At 32.7% G+C, this 23,201-nt stretch overlaps 7 protein-coding genes across 7 annotated transcripts; 3 read left to right on the plus strand and 4 right to left on the minus strand.

Moving 5' to 3' along the window:
• Positions 1-8: 8 nt before the first annotated feature.
• Positions 9-1,655, minus strand: LOC128952107 (minor histocompatibility antigen H13-like). Its single transcript, XM_054297442.1, has 6 exons — positions 1,276-1,655; positions 1,108-1,206; positions 787-1,044; positions 411-715; positions 164-352; positions 9-99 (listed from the first exon to the last, which is right to left on the minus strand). The coding sequence occupies exons 1-6, from the start codon at positions 1,471-1,473 to the stop codon at positions 9-11; spliced, it is 1,140 nt and encodes a 379-aa protein (XP_054153417.1). The 5' UTR covers positions 1,474-1,655.
• Positions 1,656-1,776: 121 nt separating this feature from the next.
• Positions 1,777-3,612, plus strand: LOC128952105 (protein ERGIC-53-like). Its single transcript, XM_054297440.1, has one exon. It carries the CDS (start codon positions 2,059-2,061, stop codon positions 3,595-3,597), a length of 1,539 nt encoding a protein of 512 aa, XP_054153415.1. The 5' UTR covers positions 1,777-2,058; the 3' UTR covers positions 3,598-3,612.
• Positions 3,613-3,951: 339 nt separating this feature from the next.
• Positions 3,952-12,337, minus strand: LOC128952099 (histone acetyltransferase p300-like). Its single transcript, XM_054297435.1, has 17 exons — positions 11,287-12,337; positions 10,996-11,138; positions 9,153-10,890; positions 8,970-9,076; positions 8,743-8,900; positions 8,442-8,672; positions 8,300-8,367; positions 8,083-8,230; positions 7,866-8,012; positions 7,655-7,809; positions 7,399-7,587; positions 7,209-7,349; positions 6,436-7,140; positions 5,876-6,378; positions 5,136-5,816; positions 4,632-5,069; positions 3,952-4,567 (listed from the first exon to the last, which is right to left on the minus strand). The coding sequence occupies exons 1-17, from the start codon at positions 12,245-12,247 to the stop codon at positions 4,115-4,117; spliced, it is 6,966 nt and encodes a 2,321-aa protein (XP_054153410.1). The 5' UTR covers positions 12,248-12,337; the 3' UTR covers positions 3,952-4,114.
• A 2,514-nt stretch (positions 12,338-14,851) lies between these two features.
• LOC128952108 (TATA box-binding protein-like 1) lies at positions 14,852-16,408 on the plus strand. The gene is made up of 3 exons (XM_054297444.1): positions 14,852-15,407; positions 15,475-15,725; positions 15,796-16,408. Exons 1-3 carry the CDS (start codon positions 15,186-15,188, stop codon positions 16,145-16,147), a joined length of 825 nt encoding a protein of 274 aa, XP_054153419.1. The 5' UTR covers positions 14,852-15,185; the 3' UTR covers positions 16,148-16,408.
• A 92-nt stretch (positions 16,409-16,500) lies between these two features.
• LOC128952106 (V-type proton ATPase subunit B) lies at positions 16,501-18,683 on the minus strand. Its single transcript, XM_054297441.1, has 4 exons — positions 18,211-18,683; positions 17,570-18,144; positions 17,039-17,506; positions 16,501-16,978 (listed from the first exon to the last, which is right to left on the minus strand). Exons 1-4 carry the CDS (start codon positions 18,509-18,511, stop codon positions 16,808-16,810), a joined length of 1,515 nt encoding a protein of 504 aa, XP_054153416.1. The 5' UTR covers positions 18,512-18,683; the 3' UTR covers positions 16,501-16,807.
• Positions 18,684-18,881: 198 nt separating this feature from the next.
• LOC128952109 (trafficking protein particle complex subunit 2-like protein) lies at positions 18,882-19,440 on the minus strand. Its single transcript, XM_054297445.1, has 2 exons — positions 19,001-19,440; positions 18,882-18,936 (listed from the first exon to the last, which is right to left on the minus strand). Exons 1-2 carry the CDS (start codon positions 19,357-19,359, stop codon positions 18,894-18,896), a joined length of 402 nt encoding a protein of 133 aa, XP_054153420.1. The 5' UTR covers positions 19,360-19,440; the 3' UTR covers positions 18,882-18,893.
• A 434-nt stretch (positions 19,441-19,874) lies between these two features.
• LOC128952101 (uncharacterized) lies at positions 19,875-22,567 on the plus strand. Its single transcript, XM_054297437.1, has 3 exons — positions 19,875-20,267; positions 20,325-20,524; positions 20,587-22,567. Exons 1-3 carry the CDS (start codon positions 20,041-20,043, stop codon positions 22,539-22,541), a joined length of 2,382 nt encoding a protein of 793 aa, XP_054153412.1. The 5' UTR covers positions 19,875-20,040; the 3' UTR covers positions 22,542-22,567.
• The last annotated feature ends 634 nt before the right edge of the window (positions 22,568-23,201 follow it).

Here is a 23,201-nt window from a genome sequence, read left to right on the forward strand (position 1 = left end):
TATCAATACTATTGCGCTTTTTTCGTGTCCTTCTTTGAAGACTTTGTCTCCTTATTATGGTTTTTGCCATCTTTTTCATCCGACGGATGATCTTCGTATCTATTGTTCAGATGGAGATCATAGTTATAAAAGATAAATATAATAAAGAAATAATATAACAAACTTGAAGAGTGCTTTAATGTCTCCTCTAATCAGAGCAACCGAAAGGGGAAAACTAATACAAAATGGCACTAAATAGAGGAGTGCCGGCTGTGCGTGTCTGAAGTATGCCATCACTACTATAGTCAACACTAATCCTAATATATAGGCCACAAAACTTGTGTAAAAATAGACGTTTACTCTCCTTTTAAGACTGTAATCAATAATAATCATTAATTTAATCATTAAATGGATTTAAAATTAGTCATAACCTGACGTCAAATCGTAAAAGAAGAGCTATGAAAATGCCAGGAATGACAATATCTCCCAATCCTAACATTGCAAAGTGAGTCCCATTGACTCCATGTTCAACAAAGTCTTGAGGGAAGACCAACTTAATGGGCGCTTCAAACGATTTGGCAACTGTTACCATAACATCAGTGCCAAACACCCAGAAGACATCATAAAAGAATAGACCACCTAATAGTATACAACCGGTCACCACATTGTTTAAGTGCAATAACTCGACGCCGTTCACAGCAAATGCCAGTCCGAAGATGTTATTTGCGATCCAATGCTATCCGAAAATAATAGATAATTAGCGTAAGTTTTTTTTGTCGACTAATCTAATAATGCTTTAATTAATACTTTTTTCAAGAGATACCAAACGCCGAGCGAAGCACTGATGGCAAGTGTTATGAAATCTCTGGAATCGAATCGATAGTCTATAAGAGATTCGCTTTTGTCATCACTTTCTTTGTCGAAAATTAAGTGATAAGGAATAATAGGGAATGCTTTGGGTGTCAATCGGTTCACTATTGGACTCAATATGTGTGACAATGCCAACACTCCGAGGAAAAAGAAATAACCCGTCAGTAATAAGTTTATATACTCTTTTGAGAACAGCTATCAAATGATGACATCAAATCATTAGTACCAAAGAGTGTCAATAAGTAAATCAAGTCAAACCTTGAAGAATACATAAAGACCGAAGAGTGCAGCGCTGGCAATGAGTGGGAACATTGCGGCGTCTTTGTGGGACATCGTCTCCGGAGTCTCTCCTGATTCCTAACCATTCGTGTGATTCAAACAAATCTTTTACTTTAAAACCCCTGACTTTATCGATCTTTGTCTCACTTTTTGTTGTTTGTGATGAATGACTGAACGGAAAGCGCCGATGAAAATGGGAAGCAATGCCATAACAATGAGACTGCCGTAAGCGCACAACATTCCCGTCGGTGAAGACACAAATTTATCGGTGCTGTTGTTGGTCTCACTTGTGTTGATCGTTGCCTTTAATTGATTCAACACGTGTTCCGCTGTTTCCGATGCCATAGTTGTTGCCAAATGGGATCAAACACTTGATTATCTCAACCGATGTATTCACCGATAATATAAAAACTTATTCAGAGCTGACTCGGAGTCCGACGTGTACTCCACTGACAACACATAGACATCACTCAACAAATACGTCCACATATTTGTTAACAACTCATCTTTTGAGACAATTGTTATCAATTGTTATTAACTAACCATCACTTGTGGTAATACTTTTAACTGATTTCAAGTAATGTGTGAAACTCTATGACTGTTTGTCAATGAGTTTGGACACGACTGGAGTGTTGTTGAAGTGTCAAAGTGTCAAATGTCAAGACAAGACAAGACAAGAGACATACTGTTAGTCCATTCCCTGTGCTCTCTATCGACACGTAATAAGTGTTGACAAAAGTGTTGGCATTTAAAGCATTTAATGCATGAATACATTGAAGACATGAATTGCATGTTATCTGTAATGACGTGTAGATAGTGTTTGTGTCTTCAGATAGACATTGAATGGTTAATAAAGAGATTACCATTTAATTACTTATTCACTTCAAATTGTTTTAAAGAGTTAACCACTGATTGTGTTGTTGTCCAGACATGTATTTAAACAAATGTTTCGCCACTTTATTGGTCTTTTTATGGACATTGTGTTCAACTAAACTCTTTGGTCAACAATTATCATATGATTTGCCTCACAAGAGATTTGAATACAAATATTCATTTAAAGGTCCATATTTGGCACAAAAGGATGGAACAGTTCCCTTCTGGGCTTATGATGGCAATGCTATAGCATCTGAAGAGATGGTCAGAATCACACCATCTCTGCGAAGCAAAAAGGGATCTGTTTGGACAAAGACTAAGACATCGTTTGAGTGGTGGGAAGTGGAGCTTATATTTAGAGTTAACGGCAGAGGAAGACTCGGAGCCGATGGTCTCGCCTTTTGGTTTACCGACGAGAGAGCAACCGAGGGACCGGTGTTCGGTTCGGCGGACAACTGGAAGGGTTTGGCGCTTCTCTTTGACTCATTTGATAACGACAACAAAGGCAACAATCCATACATTATGGCGATGATTAACGACGGATCCAAAAGTTATGACCATCAGAGTGATGGCATAAATCAACAATTAGCCGGTTGTTTGCGAGACTTCCGTAATAAACCGTTTCCAGTTCGCGCAAAGATTGAGTACTATAAGAATGTGTTGGCCGTTATGTTTCATTCGGGAAATACCAATAATGAAGATGAATATGAGCTTTGTTTAAGAGCTGAGAACATATTTTTGCCACAATTCGGCTATTTTGGAGTGTCTGCCGCTACCGGAGGACTCGCTGATGATCACGACGTACTCAAGTTTTTGACATACAGTCTTCATGTTCCTGGAACTGAACCAAAGCCAGCGCCTGGTATTGCAGACTCAGAAAAAGAGAGGTTTGCGCGAGAATATGAAGAATATAAGCATAAGTTAGATCAACAAAAGGAAGAGTACTTGAAATCACATCCCGAAGAAGCAAAACGACTACAAAATGAGGGCAATGCTCCTGAAGAAGAGTATGATTTTGGAACCCGAGAATTGCAACAAATATTTGAAGGACAGAGTCAAGTGTTTGAATCCGTCAAACATTTGAATCGAAAACTCGATGAAATTGTTGGCCGACAAGAAAGAGTATTATCGATGTTGAGTGCCGTCCAGTCGGGCGCCGCTCCCATTCAGGCTAACCAACAGTATGCCGGAGGAGCGCCTCAGTTACCATTAAACAGACATGAAGTGGAAGCTCTTCTGGGAAATCAACGAGAAGTAGTTCAAACATCACGAGAATTGAAGACATTATTAATACAACAACAACAGCAACAGCCGTCTGCTGTCCCTCAAAATGGTCAGCAAACTGCACAATACAACCAACAAATGCAACAATCACTCACTGAAGTTCGTGATGGCATTAATGGACTTAATAGGGAATTATCGTCATTAGGCAACAGAATCGATACGAGAGCATCGGCTGCTGTTGGCTGTCCACCCGTACCCTCGTGTTTGTCTTCATTTTCCTTTTTTATAGCAATTTCCATACATTTGATTATTATTATGGCTTATATGTTATATAAAGCCAGCAGAGAATCAGCCGCTAAAAAATTTTATTAAATTGTCTCTCTATTTATCAATTGTTAATTTTTTAATTTGAAATACTATTGAATAATAAAATTCTCACCTTTTAATATTCAATTAATTAATTTTAATAATAATTTCAATTATTTATTTACTGTTTAGTCGAAAATGACATGTTATACAAAACATGATCGAAACAATCGATTTAATTGAACAAAAATGATAATTAAATATAACTACTTTAATGATAAATGTTTTCACTTGATTTGGGCTTTATTTTCACTATAAAGATTGATTTGTTTTAGTTTATTTCATTTAATATTATTATCTATAAAACAAAATTAAGCCGTTTTTACTCTTAATTATAATAATAATAATAGTGATAATATAATAATAATATAATAATAATTTAATATAATCATTGCAATAGCATTAAGAGTATATAACGACTTAAAAAAGTTCAATCACTTATTGTCACCAAAAAAGAGTCAGTCACTCAAAATAATCACAATTCACTATGAATTCAATTCATTGATAGTGTAATTCACAATTTTCACAAGTTTTCAACAAATTTAGTCAACTGGTCCTGAGGTGTCAACTCTTGTTGGTTTTGTTGTGGATTTTGTTGTAACCCGAAATCGTTTTGTTGTTGAAATAACAACATATCTGTCGGGTCTTGAGGTTGTTGTTGCTGTTGTTGAACACCGGTATTCATATATCGAGGCGTTTGTAGTCTTTGTTGTGGTGGCGATCTCATCATTTGTGCCGTTCCTCCTCTTTGGGGTTTTCCTTGACTGGGATTTTGTGCCCAATATCTGGGCGTAACTGTTGGATACATTTGTTGTTGTTGTTGCTGCTGACCAGTCATTAACCTTTGTTGTGGTTGCAATGTTTGTCTTTGTGTAATCATTTGTTGTCTTTGCGGTTGTTGTTGTTGCTGCTGCTGCTGTTGAAACCATTGTTGTTGTTGTTGTTGGTTTTGCTGTGGTTGACCAATCATTTGCGGCTAAACATTAAAAACAATTCAAAATATTAAGTTTAAAAAACATTTGAAATTTTTATTAAATTACCTGTTGTTGTTGCATAAGCTGTGGCTGTCCCTGCATTTGTTGTGGCTGTCCCTGCATTTGTTGTGGCTGCCCCTGCATTTGTTGTGGCTGTCCCTGCATTTGCTGTGCCTGTCCCTGCATTTGCTGCGGTTGTCCCTGCATTTGCTGTGGTTGACCTTGCATTTGCTGTGGCTGTCCCTGCATTTGCTGTGGCTGTCCCTGCATTTGTTGTTGCTGTGCCTGCATTTGTTGTTGTTGCTGCTGTTGAGCAGTTCTTTGTTTAATGAAGGCTGCCATTAATGCCGGGTTAGACTTAAGAATTGTTAACACTTGTTGTTGTTGTTGAGGAGATGCGGGAGATTTAAGTGTTGCTAAAAGTTGTTGGAGAGCGTGTTGTTGTTGCGATGCATTTCCTGGAATTAAATTTTGTGGGGCACCGGATGGCATCGTATTCTGCATCTTTCATATATAAATTTAAAACAGTAATTATTATTTATTCATATTATAATCAATTTAAAGACATACCTGTTGTCCAACCATTCCCTGATTAATTTGTTGTTGTTGTTGCGGTTGTTGTTGTTGTTGTTGAGGTCCAACATTAGACATAACGGAAGGCAAAAGATTCTGTTGTAAAGTTTGCTGAATCGGCATTTGTTGTGACGGATTATTTGTGTGCATCATTTGCACAGATTGTTGGTTAGTAGTGGTCTGAGGAAGTATTTGTTGTGTTTGTTGAGCTAACATTTGCTGTTGTTGTTGTTGTTGTGATGCCAGGTTTGGTTGTTGTTGTTGAGGCATCCTAATAAACCTCTGTTGTTGTAACTGTTGAGGTGCTCTGATTTGTCCGCCTGAATCGTACCACTGTTGTTGTTGTTGTTGTGGTTGTGATTGTTGTTGTTGTTGTGAAATAAATTGCATCCTTTGTTGATGCTGTTGAAGCATTTGTTGTGGTGTCTGTCCAGGAGGTCTGATAGTCTGTTGTTGAGGTTGTGGTAAAATTTGTTGTGGAGTTGGATTAGTATTGCTTGACTGTTGGTAGTGGTGCATAGGTTTTCCCTTTCCATAAGGATTATTCATAGGGTTTTGCTGAGGCTGTTGTTGTTGCTGTTGTTGTCGAGCAACCACTTCTTGGACGCGTTGCACTGCTTGAAGAGCAGCAGGTGGTGGAGGGGTGACTGTTGCCGGCTTCATGTAATGTTGTTGCGGCTAAATTGCAAATAAGGTTATCTACTAATCAAATGAAATAAATAAAACTTAATACATACAGTTGATTGTTGAGGAGTGAAGTCATGTTGTGTCGTTGTTGGTGGTGGTGGTGGTTGTGATGACTGTTGAGACATACTGGCCATTGTAGCGATACGTCTCTTAAGAATATGTGCTTGTTGTAATCGTTGTTGCAATTGTTGTTGTTTCAATTTATGTTTAATATTAATACAGTAAGGAACGGGACATTTATTTTCATTGCAATGTTTCGCGTGATAACAACAAAGAGCTATCAGTTGTTTACAAATAGGACATCCCGGAGCAGCAGCTGTTTGGTTAGACTTTCTTTTACAAGACTTAGCGTGTTGTACAACACGTTTCATCTTATGACACGATGGCAGTCGACAGTTGGCATCTCTGCATTGACACGCGTGAACCAGACTCTGAATACACCTTTGGATTGATAAACGCCGCGATTCTCCGGGAGATGTGTTATTTGAACCACCGGTCGCATTCTCTCCACTTCCATCCAAATCACCTCCAGATGCAACAACTCCTGAGGCGCCTAATTATACCAAACATAATATAAGAAATTTWWAAAATATTTTTAATAAAGTCATACCAGTAACTGAACCGTCTTCTCCGGCCACTCCACCGACTAGGTCACCAAAGCTTAGTTTGTCCATTGGGTGGATATGACCATCGCGTTGATAACAAATAATACAAAGATCAAAATCATCACAAGTTGTGCAATGATATCTGGTTTCAACCTGTCTTTTGCATGTATTGCACGTATAAACAAACCTATCATTAGTACTATTGTGAAGTTCATAAAGCATTGCAAGACTTGAGAACTTTGCGCGTCTAAGACTCGAGAATTCGTAATGTTTTTCTCGGGCCAGAGTAAGGAAGGCGTCGCGACCGTCCATTAGATCACAATTGGTAAGAGGATCGAGATCTTGAATGGGAGGCAAACTGGCCGCTGATTGACTCGAATGTAGTCGTACAACAAAAAACACTTCTTTATGCTTATCCATAGTCGCGTATACCTTTGAGGTCAAATCTGCGTCCCATTGTTGAGCTGCTGTTAGTTGTGGCTGTTGTGAGTTCTGTTGAGTGCCAGGAGTTCCGCCACTTTTGTGTCTGGCGTTATGGACATTATTTTTCCTTTGATTTTGTTTTTTATTTGACTTTTTATTTCCACTCGATTTCTTATTTTGCTTAATATTGGAATTGCTTCCATTATTTGACTCTTTATTAGAATTGGTTTTTGAACCATTTGTTTCCATACTTTTACTATTTTGATCGTCATTACAGTCTAACATATCTATAATAATCATTAAAAACAAAATATTAATTAATGAAAACAAAATAAATTCAAATTATATAACAAACCCATTGACTCTTCATCGGTAGGATTTCCAGAATTGTTCATTAAATCTATATTTTTTGAGTCATTTTGTTGTTGTTGTTGTTTTTGTTGTTCCATTTCTATCTCTTTAATTGAATCCTCCAAAACATTTGGCCAAAAATCGCCTAAAATTATAATTATAATTAACTAAAATTCTATATAAAATATGTTTACCTTCAAAATATGGTAATTCTGAAGAAAATCTTAGATTGTCTTCTGTCGCTTGTTTTAAGATATCTTTATAATCCAAAACAATTCTCTCAATGATTCCTTTATCCAACATTTTCTTATACCACTCTTGTAGTCGCTTAGGTTTAGGTATCTTTTGTTCGGTCGGATGGCAATGAAATATGTAATCATCTCCTAATAGTTATAAATAATCACATTTAATATTAAACTATAAAATATATTTAATAAATATTTTAAATACCTTCAGATGGAGGACAGGCCCATATATGAGCCATTGTGTAACCCAATTGCTTTGCATAATCAAGATATCCAAGAAGTATCTCATGATATACTGCAGTTCGGTATTGCTTCGGTCGGAAAAAATAGACTGAATCCAAATATGCCAAATAGACACGTCTAGGTATATATAATATATAGTAAATAATATATATATATATTATAACAATCCTAACCTTGTATTTGGTGGACTACTGTCTGATCCATATTCTTGTACATGCATTCCAAAAAAACAAACATCTGTTCCGTCGATCTCTTCAAAAGCAAATAATGCTTTGGCTCTGTATGGAAATGTTTCGGGCCATTCACCAGTGTCCACATATCTATATATCCATTCAAATTACGACAATTAACACCAAAGCAAAACAAATGAGTTTACATTTACGGTAATACCTCGCTTTCATTCCGGGTTTTACATCGACGTATTTATCAGAAGCGGCCACAACTCTAATGGACACTTCTCCGGCATCGCATTCCTTCTTTCGAAGAAAATTATTAACACGAGTTTCAATATACTGACCCAATTTGGTATTTGGCAATTCTATTCAAATTATAAATTAAAGATAAATTATTATCTAATCATACATTTTTAAAAACAAAATTTACTAACTTTTTGCACAATATTTATTATCTTTTCTTCTTCGACCATCTCTTCTAAAACATCCATCGCATACAAAGCTAATAATTTTAAAACATAAATTTATAACAATTAAAATAATGTTTTCAATAAAATAAATGATACAATAATTTACCCTTCGGTCCAAATGGATTCGTGATGAAGAACACAAACTTGATGTAGTTTTCGACCACAATCTTTACAGTCAACAAATGGTTCGATGTCTAAGTGATCGTTCTTGCATTCGACAAACTTGTCTTTAGAAATAGTTTGTGTCGACGTTGAGGTCGGATCGAGACCAAAGGCATCGCCAACTGTCACCACTTCACCAGGAATTTCCGAAAAACACTTCAAACAATATGTATACCTATTTTTAAAATATCATTATTATTATTACTATTAAATACACTAAATTTGTTTAATAATTTAAAACTTACTTATTTTGATAACTCATATATTTAGCATCTCTCGGAATAGTACACAATTGCTTTCCAAAACAACAGAGAATTTGTGGTTGAAATACATATTTTCTACCACAACAATAGCCTAAAAGTTGCATAACTGGATCTATTTCTGATTCAAATACCTCAGACAACTAAAATTTAAAAATATAATTAAATAAATTCACTTCAATCGTAAAATTATATTATACAGTATAACATACTTTAGTGCAATATCTATAAACACGAGATGTTTTTCTATTATAAAGCCAGGCGTTATCAAACATAAGCCAAACATCATCAACATATTGCCACGGATCAGAATATTGACCTAAATATTAATTAATTCATTTGCATTAATATTATATATTTAAATATATTACATTATAAAATAATTATAATCAAACCTGTATCTAATTTTTTCTTAATAGTAGATAAGTCCATCGGTCGCTTAACAATATCAAAGTAATCAGGAATTTGGAGAAGTGTTGGATCAACTGGTTGTCTAAAAGGTAGTGATTCTGGATCCTGACGATACAATTTTTCAAGTGTTGGCATCAAATGTTGTCGTAGTTCGTCGGGTTTGAAAACTTTTTTCTGTGCCTGACGTGAAACAGGTTTGGAAGCCGATTGTACGGCAGTACACGATGGCGTCGGTGGTTTCACATCGGGTTTTACATCATTGGAATCACTTTGAGATACGGGTGAGACTACCGACTCTTTTTTCGGTTCTTCTATCATAACTATTTCTTCACTTTCTTTTTTCACATCATTTGAATTTACACTCAATACTGCAGTATTTAAATTGTCATTTGATGCCACAGTTTCTTGTTTTATACCGGAAACCGATGAAACAGGAGTAGCAGTTGCTGGTGTTGGTGTGGCCGAAGACATTGAAACAAATTCATCTAAAGGCTCAGATTTAATTGATGCAATTGATTCAGATTGTCCTCCTTTATGACCAATTGCTGATTGAGGAGTTTGAATATTTGTTGGAACTGACTGTGGACGAGGAGGTGGAGGTGTCGCTGTCGAAGATATTGGTTGTGGAGTATTTGGTTGAGCCGACTGTTGCAAAAGTGTATGTATTGCTGATCCATTGCTTACAGATGTTTGATTTAATAAATTAGTATTATTATTATTAGCATTAGTAGAAGTAGTAATTGTGTTATTGTTAACGTTTGAGTTGTTATTAATTATTAAATTATTATTTAGATTATTATTATTATTATTACTACTACTACTACTACTATTGCTACTATTACTATTATTATTAGTGTTGTTGTTGTTGTTGGAATTTATTTGTGGTCTAATTTGTGGCTGAGATGTTTGAGCTGATGATGTTTGTGGTACACCCGGAGACATAAAGTATTGCTGTGATAGTGATGTGGTAGGTGTCTGTTGGTTAAAGTTTTGTGAAGTAAGCGTCACATTAGGCGGCGGCTGATTCATTGAAGGCATTCGCTGTTGAGATAAACCTATTATATTGTTTTGTTGTTGTTGTTGTTGTGTTGGTTGTCCACGAATTGATGGTATTTGGTTAGGTGTCGGTGGCATTTGATTCGTTGGTTGCGGTGACTGTAAATTATTTAGTTCGCGTCGTTTCTGACGTTTCTCTTCCAACTCTTTTTGAATTTTATATATTTTTTCTGCTAATAAGTGATAATATTCTTCACGACTATTTGCCTGATCATACATATCTCCCTCTACTTTCTTGGCATAGGCCACAAGGTTTACCATACGTCTGTCCTGAACAGCATTTGGATCAGGTGTGGGAAAAATTGCCTGAACTATCTTCTGAACTAAATGGTTGCGCAGATCAGGAGTTACAGATCCGTGCCATTCTTTGGTCTGCGGTTGTGAAAATGGAGATTGATTTTGTCCCAAACGATTTGTAGACAACTGTGATTGAGATGGATTGGGTGATGAGTTGTTAAAAGGTAGACCTAAGGCTTGGTATGCGCGTTGCATATCTTGTTGGTGCTGTTGCTGTTGAAGAATCTGTTGATTATTTGGAGGTCCTTGTGGTGTCGTTTGATTATTATTCATGTTTGAAATGTTACTCATAGACGGAGATTGTGATTGTGATGGTGTTGACACCATTTGTGTTGGATTTGGCATTTGTGACACTGAAGTCTGTTGTTGCTAATTGTTATGATTATAATAATTAATTAAAGTATTTTTAACAATTTGATAAAAAACTAAACATAAAATTCATTATCTAATTATAAATTACAAATAAATCAATACCTGCTGAGCCAATGTAACGGCTGCTCTCCGATCTGATGCCTGTTTCAATGGCAAACAAACGGGACAATCACCACGAGTACAGTTCTTCCAGTGAGAGATGATTTGTCTTGAACTGGCACAATGAGCCACATTACAAGATTTGCCTAATGGGTGACAATCATAACAATTAATATTGACAATCAATATAATTATTGTTATAATACTATCTTTTTCAATATCATAATATAAAATTCATATTACATTATATTGTAAACATCAGTCTTTTAGTTATTTAAAAAAAAGAAAACTTACCGGCAGTACAGGTAGTCATATGGTTGAGAACATTCTTCATAGTTGGACAGTGAGGTAAAGAGCACTGTCGTTGTGGTTCAGTGCCACCATTCTGTCGTTGTTGTTGTTCTCTTCGTTGACATTTGTGGGCGTGAAGTAAAAGAACTAACTGTTGTTGAATTAATTTACGTTTCTCGGGATCAGTAGTTGCAGTGTTGGACGCCGTAGCCATTGGTGGCTGATTTGGTTTCAATTGCGTGTTTGCTAACATTTGGTTCACACCCGGCGTTTGCAACATTGGTTGCTGTGATTGACTCGGAGGCAAATTGTATCGAAACTGTTGCGGTGGTAATGTCTGTCGGGGTTGTGATGATGCTTGTGGTGTCTGAACTGAAAATTGTTGTATATATGGTTGATGTTGTTGTTGATTCTGTTGTTGTTGTTGAATGATTTGCATGTGTGGGGGAACAGAAGCTAATTGTTGATTAGGATTCTGTTGACTGGCATAACGCGGTTGAGCTCTAAGTTGTGGCGGTTGACCCAACTGTTGCTGAAGAGTTGATGCTAACATCCTTTGAGGTGGCGGTTGATTCTGTTGACCGATATTGTTGACAGTCTTAGACTGTAATAATTGAGACAAGTTTTGGTGCGGCTGTTGTAATGATGGTTGTGGTGTTGTATTTACTAATGATAAACTCGTTGTGTTAGCGGTAGCAGTGGTCACAACATTAGAATTAAGAACAACACCACCAAGAAGTCCGTTATCAACACTGGTATTCATTGAATTTGAAGACAATTCTTCAGGTAATAGTTCCAAATAACTAAATATAGTCTCAGTTGAGTCACTCATTTTTAGTCTTTTGCTCGGTGGACCACCGATGGCTTCGTGATTCATATTAGATGAAGGCGAGTGACCAACTGATGTGGTGACCGATGCCACTGATGTGGCAACGGTTCCCAAGTTATTCAAGTGATCACCCATTATGTTATATACACACTTCTCTCTTCACAATCAATCAATTATTAATTAATTTACATCTTATAATCATTATATCAAATGTATGATAATTTACATATAGATAATTAAACTATTGTTAAATAAATTTTTGTGTTTTATAATCAGTTCAATAATCTATGTTTCAAAATATGTACAAAATATGATTACAATTACAATATTATATATTATGTTTATATATTGATGACAACTATTTGTTTACATCTTTTCAATAAACTATATGACAATTAAATATAATTCATTTGTCACTTTGAATCAAATAAAATAAACTTAATTTAAATATTAGAGCTCTTATGGGATAAAACACAATGAAAAACAATCTTCAATTAAATTAAGTGGTAATCAATGTTTGTCACCAATTGGTCCAAACGTAGACAATATTATAATTTAAGAATATATCATATTATCTGTAAGATAATGACCGCTAATTATATATATGTATGTATTAATAGATAAACAATTAATTTAATGTTAATTTAATATAAATATAAATAAAAGTAAATAATAGTAAATATGAAATGATGTTTGAATACAAACAATGATAATATTAATTGATGCAAAAAAGTGATGAACAGGTGATAGTATTAAATCAATTGCATTATAGGTTGGCACGAGTGGGCTCTTGAGCTCATCCCATCAAATGGTGACAAATAGGAAGCAAATAATTAAACAAATGTCTTCAATGACAGGGATGTCATCAAATGCAATGACAAGTAATATAAGACACTTTAAGAGCGCTATCTCTATATTGAGTCGCAATCTATACCAACACTTGTTATATATATTATTAGGTAGTGTTGAGTGTCGGGCACTGGTGTGATGTTCACTGTCTTTAACAACTGTTCAATAGTATATATGGTGATCATCAACCACGACAATCACAATTACGGACCAATCAATCGGTCTTCACTACAATCACACCAACAATTTCATCGACAAATGGACGACATTTTGATTGCATGAAAGCATTCAATAAAGACATTCACTAAACACTATACCATTGGTCAGCACTCAGCACGTCATCACACATACCAGTGCTTACATCAAACTACTCCTCTCTATACTCAACCCATACAACAATCATAATAATACTCACTCTCTATAATACAACACTATTTATATCAAATATATATAATCATGCATTGCCTTCATATACATATCAACAAATCTATAGTACATTTATTGTAGACTTGATATTCCCAAACCATAAGTAAAGTTTATTTTTTAAATCAAAACCAATTATGCAAATTATTTGAGCATGATAAAATATTTTATAATACAAAATAAGCTAGGTAGAATATTAAAAAATAAACTCTAACTACAGTACATTATTGCAATTCAATACACACTGAAAAATATAAAGTTACTGAAAAAAATTAAAATTAATTTATTATAAAAAATTATTTACAGTATTTCCAAGTTTTTTGTTATTTTAAATTATTTAATCATATATTGTAATCATGTATTACTACAACAATATTGCTATACATTACTCTATAAGTTATAATGATTACTTGTGTGCCATTAAACTCAATGTATGATTTTAACTTATAATAAATTTACTACATTCACACATCAATTTTATGGACATTAATTACGACAATTAATGTATTGTATATATACTGTAGTACTCATGATATGTATTTATATTGATGTAATGCTAATACAGTTAAATTAAATTAAATTATTATAAATTAAATTATTATAAATTAAATTATTATAAATTAAATTATTATAAATTAAATTATTATAAATTAAATTATTATAAATTAAATTATTAAATTATTTTCTAATTATTCAATCTTTTTTCAATCAGTACTTATATTACATTCAATATCGACTCATTTACGTGACATTTATTATAATTAAAATATTCTATATTAACCTAGATCATATTCTATATTAACCTAGATCATATTCTTGTATTAAGTCAATATTCAGTTATTTTTGTAAAATACTTAATAATACATTATATAAGTTATATTAGACTATATATGATAATCGTATTTAATAATTAATGTAATAATTGTAATAATAAACTTTATAATGTATTTTAATTGTAACTCATAATAGTTGTGTGCAATAATATAAAACTTGGTATACATTTGTTTAAAATTGAATACTAGAATATATTTAATAAAAATATTATTTGCATTTATTTTCATTGACAAAATAAGTATCCAAATCAAATATATGTAAATTGATCAAGTCTATTTTATACAATTGTAAACACATTGTATTAATAAATTTACTTATAATAACCATTATTTGCTATTTATTAGACAACTAATGCATTTTCAAAAGTTATCAATACATTTGTAATTGCTATTTGTCCACACATTTCATCCAAAAGTATTTTGTTAATATTACATAAGATATATGTAAAATGTCTTATTAGTTAATAAATAAAATTTTAATTAATTAAAAATGTTTTTAATTAACTTTTTAATGATTTTGAAATGAATTCAATGGAGTCCTATAATAGTAGTACTGTATTGTATTGAAATATTTACTATACTTTAGTTTAGTTTACTTTACAGTACTGTTCTTATAGTGTAATAATGTTATGCTATAATAATTTGGTAAAACATTTGATATTATAGACTACTGTATACTGTATTGTATTGTATGTATAGTATTGAGTGACTCAATGAGTGGACTCACATCTCATGTGAGAATCGGTGAAAACATAGCGTATTAGACAAACAATAGCATAATATTTGTGTATATTTTAAGTGATTGTATGTTATATTTGTGATTACATTGAAATTTATTTAATTAATAGACATTTAGTTTAACTACAAATGATTAGTGAATGTAATAAAATGCAACATTTGATAGAAAAACAATGAAATGAATGACTGAAAGACTTTCGTTGATTTTGATTGATTGACAATAACAAGACATGAGTACTCAAAATGGTACCATCGATGGCATCAAACAAGAGGTTTGTCAACAAAATGGTGACAATGACCACAAAGACAATAATGACAACAATGAAGAATCCGAGCCCGAAGTCGATATCACTATTAGTAATGTTGTCACCAATTTTAGTGTCAAATGTCACCTAAATCTACGACAAATTGCTAGCAAAGGATCTAATGTTGTCTACAAAAGAGAGCAATCGGTTAATTAATTGAATTGACAATACATATGATATTTTATTTTATTAACAAATTTTAATAAATTTTTAGATGATATTAATGAAACTGCGGGCACCTTCTGTTACCGCAAGTATCTGGTCATCCGGAAAGATCACGTGCACCGGAGCAACAACTGAGGACTCAGCCAAATGTGGTGCTCGTCGTATAGCCCGATGTCTACAAAAATTAGGATTTAAAGTTAAGTTTAATAGCTATCGAGTGGTCAATGTGTTGGGCACTTGTATTCTGCCATTTGGTATCAAAATTCACGACTTTAGTGCTGAACACAGACCTATTGCGAGGTATGACAAGTAGTGTAAGATGACTGACAAATCAAATTTAATTTAATAATTTTGTATAATTACATAAAAGCTATGAACCAGAGCTACATCCCGGAGCCACATATCGAATGAAAGATATAAAAGCAGTTCTGAAGATATTTCAAACGGGAGCCATCACTATAACTGCTCCCAGTATTGGTGCCGTTCAGACTGCTGTCGAAAGAATCTATCCCTTAGTCTATGAATACCGAAAGCCTAAACCTAATCAAGCGATCAATTCAAATGAATCGAAAGGAAGGAAAGGACCCAAAAAGTCAACTCAAAATTTTATAGCGAATGACTCGGATGAAAGTGAAGCCAAGTTAACTGATAATGAAAGCGATTTAGAAGACATGGATTCAAATAATAGCGATGAAGACGACTACTCTGATAAATCTGATTAATAGTTTGATAGCTTTTTATTGATATATTTATGTCAAAGATTCTCAAAAAGATAAAACAAGTTTCTTATAATTATACAATTGGTTCCAAATTGTTCTGTGATATAAATACAGACAAACGATTGTTACTTTAATAAAACACATCACAAGATATAACATTAATTCATTACTCTGTCATTGATCTCATGATTAATAAAAGTATGGCATTAATATCTACAGTAATTGTTTACTACTATTTGTGAATATTATGTAGATTTAGCTTACCGTAGGATTTAAATGACTGTCTTATTAATAAATAATTTCATTTACAAATAATCGATATTTAATTTAAAATCTCTAAACTTTATTTGACAATTTGTTTACAATAAGTAACTGTAATCTTGATTTACAGAATCCATAACAATTTATTGCGATTATTTATAATATATAGATAACTTGTTATATACGGTACTGTATATTTAGAATTTATATTATATTAGATAATAATAATATGACTTATTATATGTGACATCAATTGTCTTATTATTGTTTTATAAGTCTTGGCTGGAATTGAATTGAAATTACGAAACGGAATGATTTTTTACGATAATTAACTCTCGACTAGTAATGAATCTTTAAAACCCACATTTAATTTGAATAAAATATGTGAAATATATTTGTAGTTTATTTTTTGCCGGACACTCCTATGTTAGCTCCGGCACTACCGGTCTGTCGCGGATAGAATTCAGCCAAAGTTGTTTGTGGAATACGTTTAAGCATTTCTTTGGGGAATATCCTCAACAATTGCCATCCAATATCTAGCGACTCAAATACTGTCCGATTCTCATAATTTCCCTTAAAATAATTAAAAACTCATAATTAATTGATTACAGACTCGTTATTGCAGTTTCTTACTTGAGATATAAAGTTTTTCTCAAACTTTCCTAAAAACTCTAAATACAACAAGTCTTCCGGACTGAGCGCTTCCTCGCCGACGACAGCTTTCATTGCCTGAACGTCTTTACCAATTGCATAGCAGGCGTACAACTGATTTGAGACATCGGAGTGATCTTTGCGAGTCATTCCCTCTCCAATAGCAGATTTCATAAGTCGACTTAAAGATGGCAATACATTAATCGGGGGATATATTTGTCTATTATGTAAGTGTCGATCAATATAGACTTGACCTTCGGTGATATATCCAGTAAGATCAGGAATAGGATGAGTAATATCATCGTTAGGCATCGTTAAGATTGGGATTTGGGTTATAGAACCAGTACGTCCTTCAACTCTACCGGCTCTTTCATAAATTGTGGCCAAATCGGTGTACATATAACCTGGGAAACCACGTCTACCGGGCACTTCCTCACGAGCAGCTGATACCTAATAAATGACATTATAATTATGTAAACACATAAATAGCGGTAATCAAAATTAAATAATTACTTCACGCAACGCCTCTGCATATGAAGACATATCAGTAAGGATGACGAGTACATGTTTCTCGCACTGATAGGCTAAGAACTCGGCAGTAGTCAAAGCAAGACGTGGTGTAATAATACGCTCAATGGTTGGATCATTAGCTAAGTTAAGGAAAAGACAAACGTTTTCCATTGAGCCGTTCTCTTCAAAATCTTGTTTGAAGAATCTGGCCGTTTCCATGTTTACACCCATAGCAGCAAATACAATGGCAAAGTTATCGTCAACGATATCACTGCCCGGAGTCTTTACAAGACTTCCCTGTCGACAGATTTGGGCCGCAATTTCATTGTGTGGCAAACCTGCCGCTGAAAATATCGGGATCTTCTGTCCTCTGGCTATGGAATTCATCACATCAATAGCTGATATACCAGTTTGGATCATCTCCTGTGGATATGTACGAGACTCAGGATTTATAGGTTGTCCCATAATATCGAGATAATCTTCAGCGAGAACTGGAGGTCCGCGATCTATAGGTTTACCCGAACCGTTAAAAATTCTACCCAACATATCCTCAGATACAGGAGTCCGTAATATATCGCCTATTAATATATGAATAAACAATAAGTAATAACGGGTTTATGTCTTATCAGGTAATTGTGACAAACCTGTAAACTCGCAGACAGTATGTCGGGCATCAATACCTGACGTCCCTTCAAATACCTGTACGACAGCCTTAGAACCGCTCACTTCTAGCACTTGTCCAGTTCTGGTCGTGCCGTCGGCTAAAACTAATTTAACAATTTCAGAAAACTTCGGGAACTTTACGTCGTCCAAAATAACGAGCGGACCGTTAACTCCGGTCACTGTCTTATASGTTAGTCTCGGCTGTGATATGTAATCTCGAGTGACGGCCAATGCGTGCGTCTTATTAGCCGCCGATTGGTTTACGACGTCGTTAATAGTCATTGTCTATCGTTTTCTTGTAAATAATAATCAATTAATTATAATTATAATCAATATTTAGTTTTGTCTTTAATGGATGAGTTGTTGACACACCTCTCACAACAACTGTTTGTTAACTCAATGCTATATACAGTACAGCATTAATATCAGTGCTTCACATATAATATACACTTAAACTAATGTATAGTCACTCATATTATTCGCATTTTTATAACTTTTTTAAATTACAGTCAAACCTCATTAATGACAACATTTTAGAATTTTCTATATTTTTTACAATAATTAGAAATTAAACGATTGTTTTTTATTGAGAAATTTATAATACAATAATTATTTGAAAATATTTTACAAAATTTATAATAAAACAATTTAATCGTACGAATGGCTAATAATTAGAAAATATAGCGTCGATTACTTGATCCAAATGTCTAAATAATTAAATAAATGTCAATCAATACACTATTATATTAAATATTATCCTATATGTCATACTTAGACTTAATTTGTTGACCAAATTGATAGAAAGGGTTACCAGAGGTCACATTGACATACGTATTGTGGACAGACTTCATGATAAGTCGGGCCTCATTGTCACGGAAGGCCTGAGGAGTTACCATAAGTAGGATTTTGGTGTTAGTTGTCGAACAAAAGCCATATATCTTATGGCTTTCAGTTTGGGTGACAACACCTATAAACTGATCCCTATTTGATTGTTTCTCATTAATTATATCAAGACATGAATGCATATGAAATAGTGATGATATAGTGTCTGTTGATGACATCGGTGTCCGACTCCTCACCACTAGTGGCACATTCTCCCGGTTCACTATCACCAGAGTTGATACTGCCATCAAATCTCAACAATTCATTCAATTGTTAATCAATATTTCAATTAAAATTCATCCAATTTATTATTCATGTAATAAAAATTGCTTTAAATCATTGGTTAAGAAAATAATTAATTAGAAAATAATATATTTATATAAATTAATAAAGTTATCAACAAATCATACAAACCATACATTAATAATATTTAATATTATATTAATAGTGTATTAATCACTAAACTATAAATTTACTAAATTATTCAATAAGTTATTAATTCAATTCAATTCAATTCAATTCAATTCAATACAAAATACAATACAGTATTACATTATCAATAAATATCTCCAAGTATTCAATACAATATAGTAGAGGTGTTGATAACTCTTTTAATTTATACTACACTATTGTATAGTAAATACAAATTTCTATAAATTTAATTACAATAAACTAATAATAAATAACTGATAATTTAAAGTTCAATTGAATTATTTATAATATAAAACATTGATTATTAAATTTAATGAAATGTGTGTAATGTGTGTGTAATGGGTGAACATCTCTATACACTATGTGTTATCCAATAGTGAGAGAGTGTGTCAATCATTAGATGGTTTGTGACTTTAGGCGCCATTAGTTGTAATGACTTATAGTTTAAAACTATAACTTAATTAAACTAATTGTTGTAATCCTTAAGTGACTAACTTATGGATCAATTGATAATTAAACCAAAGTTTATGCGTTGTATGATTACCAACATATCRGTGACCAGCGATGGCATTGAGATCTGGAGCCAAACTGATGTCAAGAGTTGCACACGTGTTAAGCAATTGTTGGATTCATTTCATAAGCATTTAAGTGATTTGTTTGCCATGAAGTCATTGCTGATGACATCGGCTCCGGTACCACAAGTGGGGGACACACTTCTCACACAGTATGTCAACATATTATTATAACTTTATAATTAAATTAATAATATTTGTTTGAAAAGTATGGCCAATGATCTGCACTTCTATCGGGTTGTCGTCACTCATGTGGATCAACAGTCTAATAGAGCTCTRGTTTCATACATTGACTTCGGAAGTGAAGATTGGGTTCAATTCAAACATCTAGTCGTTTGCGATCAACTCTTTGAAGAGAAATCTTTAGCTCAAAGATTTTTCTTGGCTGACATTAAACATAAAACTAATGGTTTGTAAACACTATTTGAATATTGAATGAAATGATTAATTAATTAATTTTTATTATCAAAGGATGGGATGTCGATAAAGTTGTTTCGTGTCTCAATCAGTTCCTAATGCATAGCTTTCAGTGTGAAGTCATCGGAATCACTAAAAACACTGAATGTATTCGTGTTTACGATAATTATTTGAATCAGCCTTTGATTGCCAATTTGGTTCAGTATTGCGATGGATATGTTTTGTATGATAGCAGTGCTGAAGAGGTTCTCAAAGCATTGGATATACCCAACGATAATAATGTCTTTAAAGCGACTAATAAATATCTGAAGAGTGAATCTGTTAATACTGACACAAGTGACACAATTAAGAAGAAAATAATTATCAACGGAAATAATATGTATATGCATTTTGATGACAGCAATGCTATACTATGTCATCAAGAATTTGCCAAAACTTTTGCTATTATCGGTAACAATAATCCCGATCTAATTAAGACAAATGCCATTAATGATATACCAAAGGCTACTATATTGACAAATGGCGATACATTCAAAGCAACTAAATTAGCTAATAATGATATACCTAAACCTACTGTAACATCAAATATGCATTCAATCAATACTATTGAAATGGTAAAAGTTGACGTATCCAATGCTTCCGAATTAACAAATAGTAATACATCCAAAGCTATTGAATTGGCTAATAATGATATATCTAAAGCTATTGAGATACCAAATACGTCCAAATCCAATGCTATTGAAGTGTCAAAAAGTGATACATTAAAAACTACACAATTGACTAATAATATATCCAATACCACTAAATTGTCAAATGGGAATATATCATATACTACTGAATTAATAAGTAATGATATATCCAGTGTGTCCAATGCTATTGAATTAGCAACACATGATAACACATCTAAATCTATTGAAATGGCAAATAGAGATACATCTAAAAACTTTGAATTGGATAATGAAAATATTCACAAAACGATTGAATTAGTAAACAGCGATAAATCCAAAGAAGTTGAATTGGCTAATAAAGATGTATCTAAATCTATTGAACTGGTAAAGAGTGATACATCCAAAGAGGTTGAATTGGTTATTGAAGATATATCTAAAGCTATTGAAGCTACAAACTGTGATACATCTAAAGATACTGAATTGACTAATAATATATCAAATGCAACTGTAATAACAAATGGTGTCACATCTAAAGATACTGAATTGGTTGATAAAGATATTTCCAAAACAATTGAATTAGTAAACAGTGATACATCTAATGCCAATGAATTGACTGATAATGATATGTCTAAACCTATTGTAACAGCAAATATAAATTCAACCGATGCTATTGAAGTGCCAAAGATTGATGAATGCAATGCTACCGAATTAACAAATACTAATAAATCCAAAGTTATTGAACTGATAAATGATGAGACATCTAAAGATATTGAATTGGATAATACTATTATATCAAGCGCTACTGTATTGACAAGTGGTGACACACTTAAAACTACTGAATTAGTAAATAGTGAACCAATCGATAATGTGTTTATATCAGCCACTTATTCGGATATGACTTTCTATTGTCAATTGTCTTCAAAGTTTGATGAAATTAATGCATTAACTGAAAATATGACACAATATTATAGTAATAACAATACCGGTATAGTCGAGGCATTAGATATAAAATCTTTGAAAGTAAACGATACAATTGCTGCTCCATTTAGTGGTGACGGTCAGTGGTATAGGGCAAACATAAAAGCGATTAATTCGGATGAAATTGACATTCAATTTATTGATTACGGAAATACTGAAAAAATAAATGCAAACAAATGTCGAGTTTTGAAAGCAGATTATTCCCTATTGAAACCACAGGCATACAAGTGCTCACTGGTTAAGGAATCTCAAGTGACTTATGATGAACTCAAGAGATATGAAAACGATATGATTGAAATAGTTATTGATGTCATTCATAGTAATGGCAATGATTTGAAAGTCAACATAAAACAAGTCAATTAAATATTATTTAACTAATTAATACTTACCGTACTTTAATTGTATTAAAAAGTTAATACATTGCAAATTTTATACAATTTTTATAATAATTATTTATTTATAAAGTAATACTTTTCTAATTTAAGTCATTTGATTGATATATTGTATTATTCATTAAATTGGTATATTATTCATTTGTTAATTTCTATTTTTTGTTAAATAATTTAATATTGTTTGATATCAATAAAATATACTTGTTTTTATAATTAATATTTCAGTAATTGTCAACAAATATTACAATAGTTTATAATTAGAGTTATAGTTTGTATTGCAACAAAATTTGTATCAAAATATTTTCAAATTAATATTTGCCAAACATTGTAAACTTGCATTTTACTTTAAATTAAAGATTTAATGTATACTTTAACTATAATTTAACATTAAACTACTATATAAGTACTACGGTATAAGTAACAATAAATAATTATAATTTAACTTTTTGAATCATTTTTATTTAGCAATTTAAAAATTCAGTTAATATGTAAATAATATTTTCTGTTATAATCTGTTATAGAAAATATTATTTAAAAACTAATTTTTATAACTATTAAATAAGGCTATAATTAAATATTTTTATATACAGTACATATATTAGTTTTATATTTAAAATAAATGGTATTTGAA

This window comes from Oppia nitens, unplaced genomic scaffold, assembly GCF_028296485.1.
Source record: "Oppia nitens isolate AA-2021 unplaced genomic scaffold, nextdenovo-longstitch-racon4-pilon3 scaffold1_pilon_pilon_pilon, whole genome shotgun sequence".
In the NCBI taxonomy this organism is placed as follows: Eukaryota; Metazoa; Arthropoda; class Arachnida; order Sarcoptiformes; family Oppiidae; genus Oppia; species Oppia nitens.

Bases quoted from the DNA above. Each gene is read 5' to 3' on its own strand.
- LOC128952107 (XM_054297442.1), bottom strand. From the start codon at position 1,473: ATGGCATCGGAAACAGCGGAACACGTGTTGAATCAATTAAAGGCAACG. The intron at 716-786 runs GTATTAATTAAA...ATTTTCGGATAG, and splicing joins TTTGGTATCTCTTGAAAAAA to CATTGGATCGCAAATAACAT. The intron at 353-410 runs GTTATGACTAAT...TATTGATTACAG, and splicing joins CTTTTACGATTTGACGTCAG to TCTTAAAAGGAGAGTAAACG.
- LOC128952105 (XM_054297440.1), top strand. From the start codon at position 2,059: ATGTATTTAAACAAATGTTTCGCCACTTTATTGGTCTTTTTATGGACA.
- LOC128952099 (XM_054297435.1), bottom strand. From the start codon at position 12,247: ATGGGTGATCACTTGAATAACTTGGGAACCGTTGCCACATCAGTGGCA. The intron at 7,350-7,398 runs GTAAACATATTT...TTATAATTTTAG, and splicing joins AGAATTACCATATTTTGAAG to GCGATTTTTGGCCAAATGTT. The intron at 7,141-7,208 runs GTTTGTTATATA...TGATTATTATAG, and splicing joins TACCGATGAAGAGTCAATGG to ATATGTTAGACTGTAATGAC.
- LOC128952108 (XM_054297444.1), top strand. From the start codon at position 15,186: ATGAGTACTCAAAATGGTACCATCGATGGCATCAAACAAGAGGTTTGT. The intron at 15,408-15,474 runs GTTAATTAATTG...ATAAATTTTTAG, and splicing joins TCTACAAAAGAGAGCAATCG to ATGATATTAATGAAACTGCG. The intron at 15,726-15,795 runs GTATGACAAGTA...ATTACATAAAAG, and splicing joins GAACACAGACCTATTGCGAG to CTATGAACCAGAGCTACATC.
- LOC128952109 (XM_054297445.1), bottom strand. From the start codon at position 19,359: ATGGCAGTATCAACTCTGGTGATAGTGAACCGGGAGAATGTGCCACTA. The intron at 18,937-19,000 runs GTATGACATATA...TTAATTATTTAG, and splicing joins GGTCAACAAATTAAGTCTAA to ACATTTGGATCAAGTAATCG.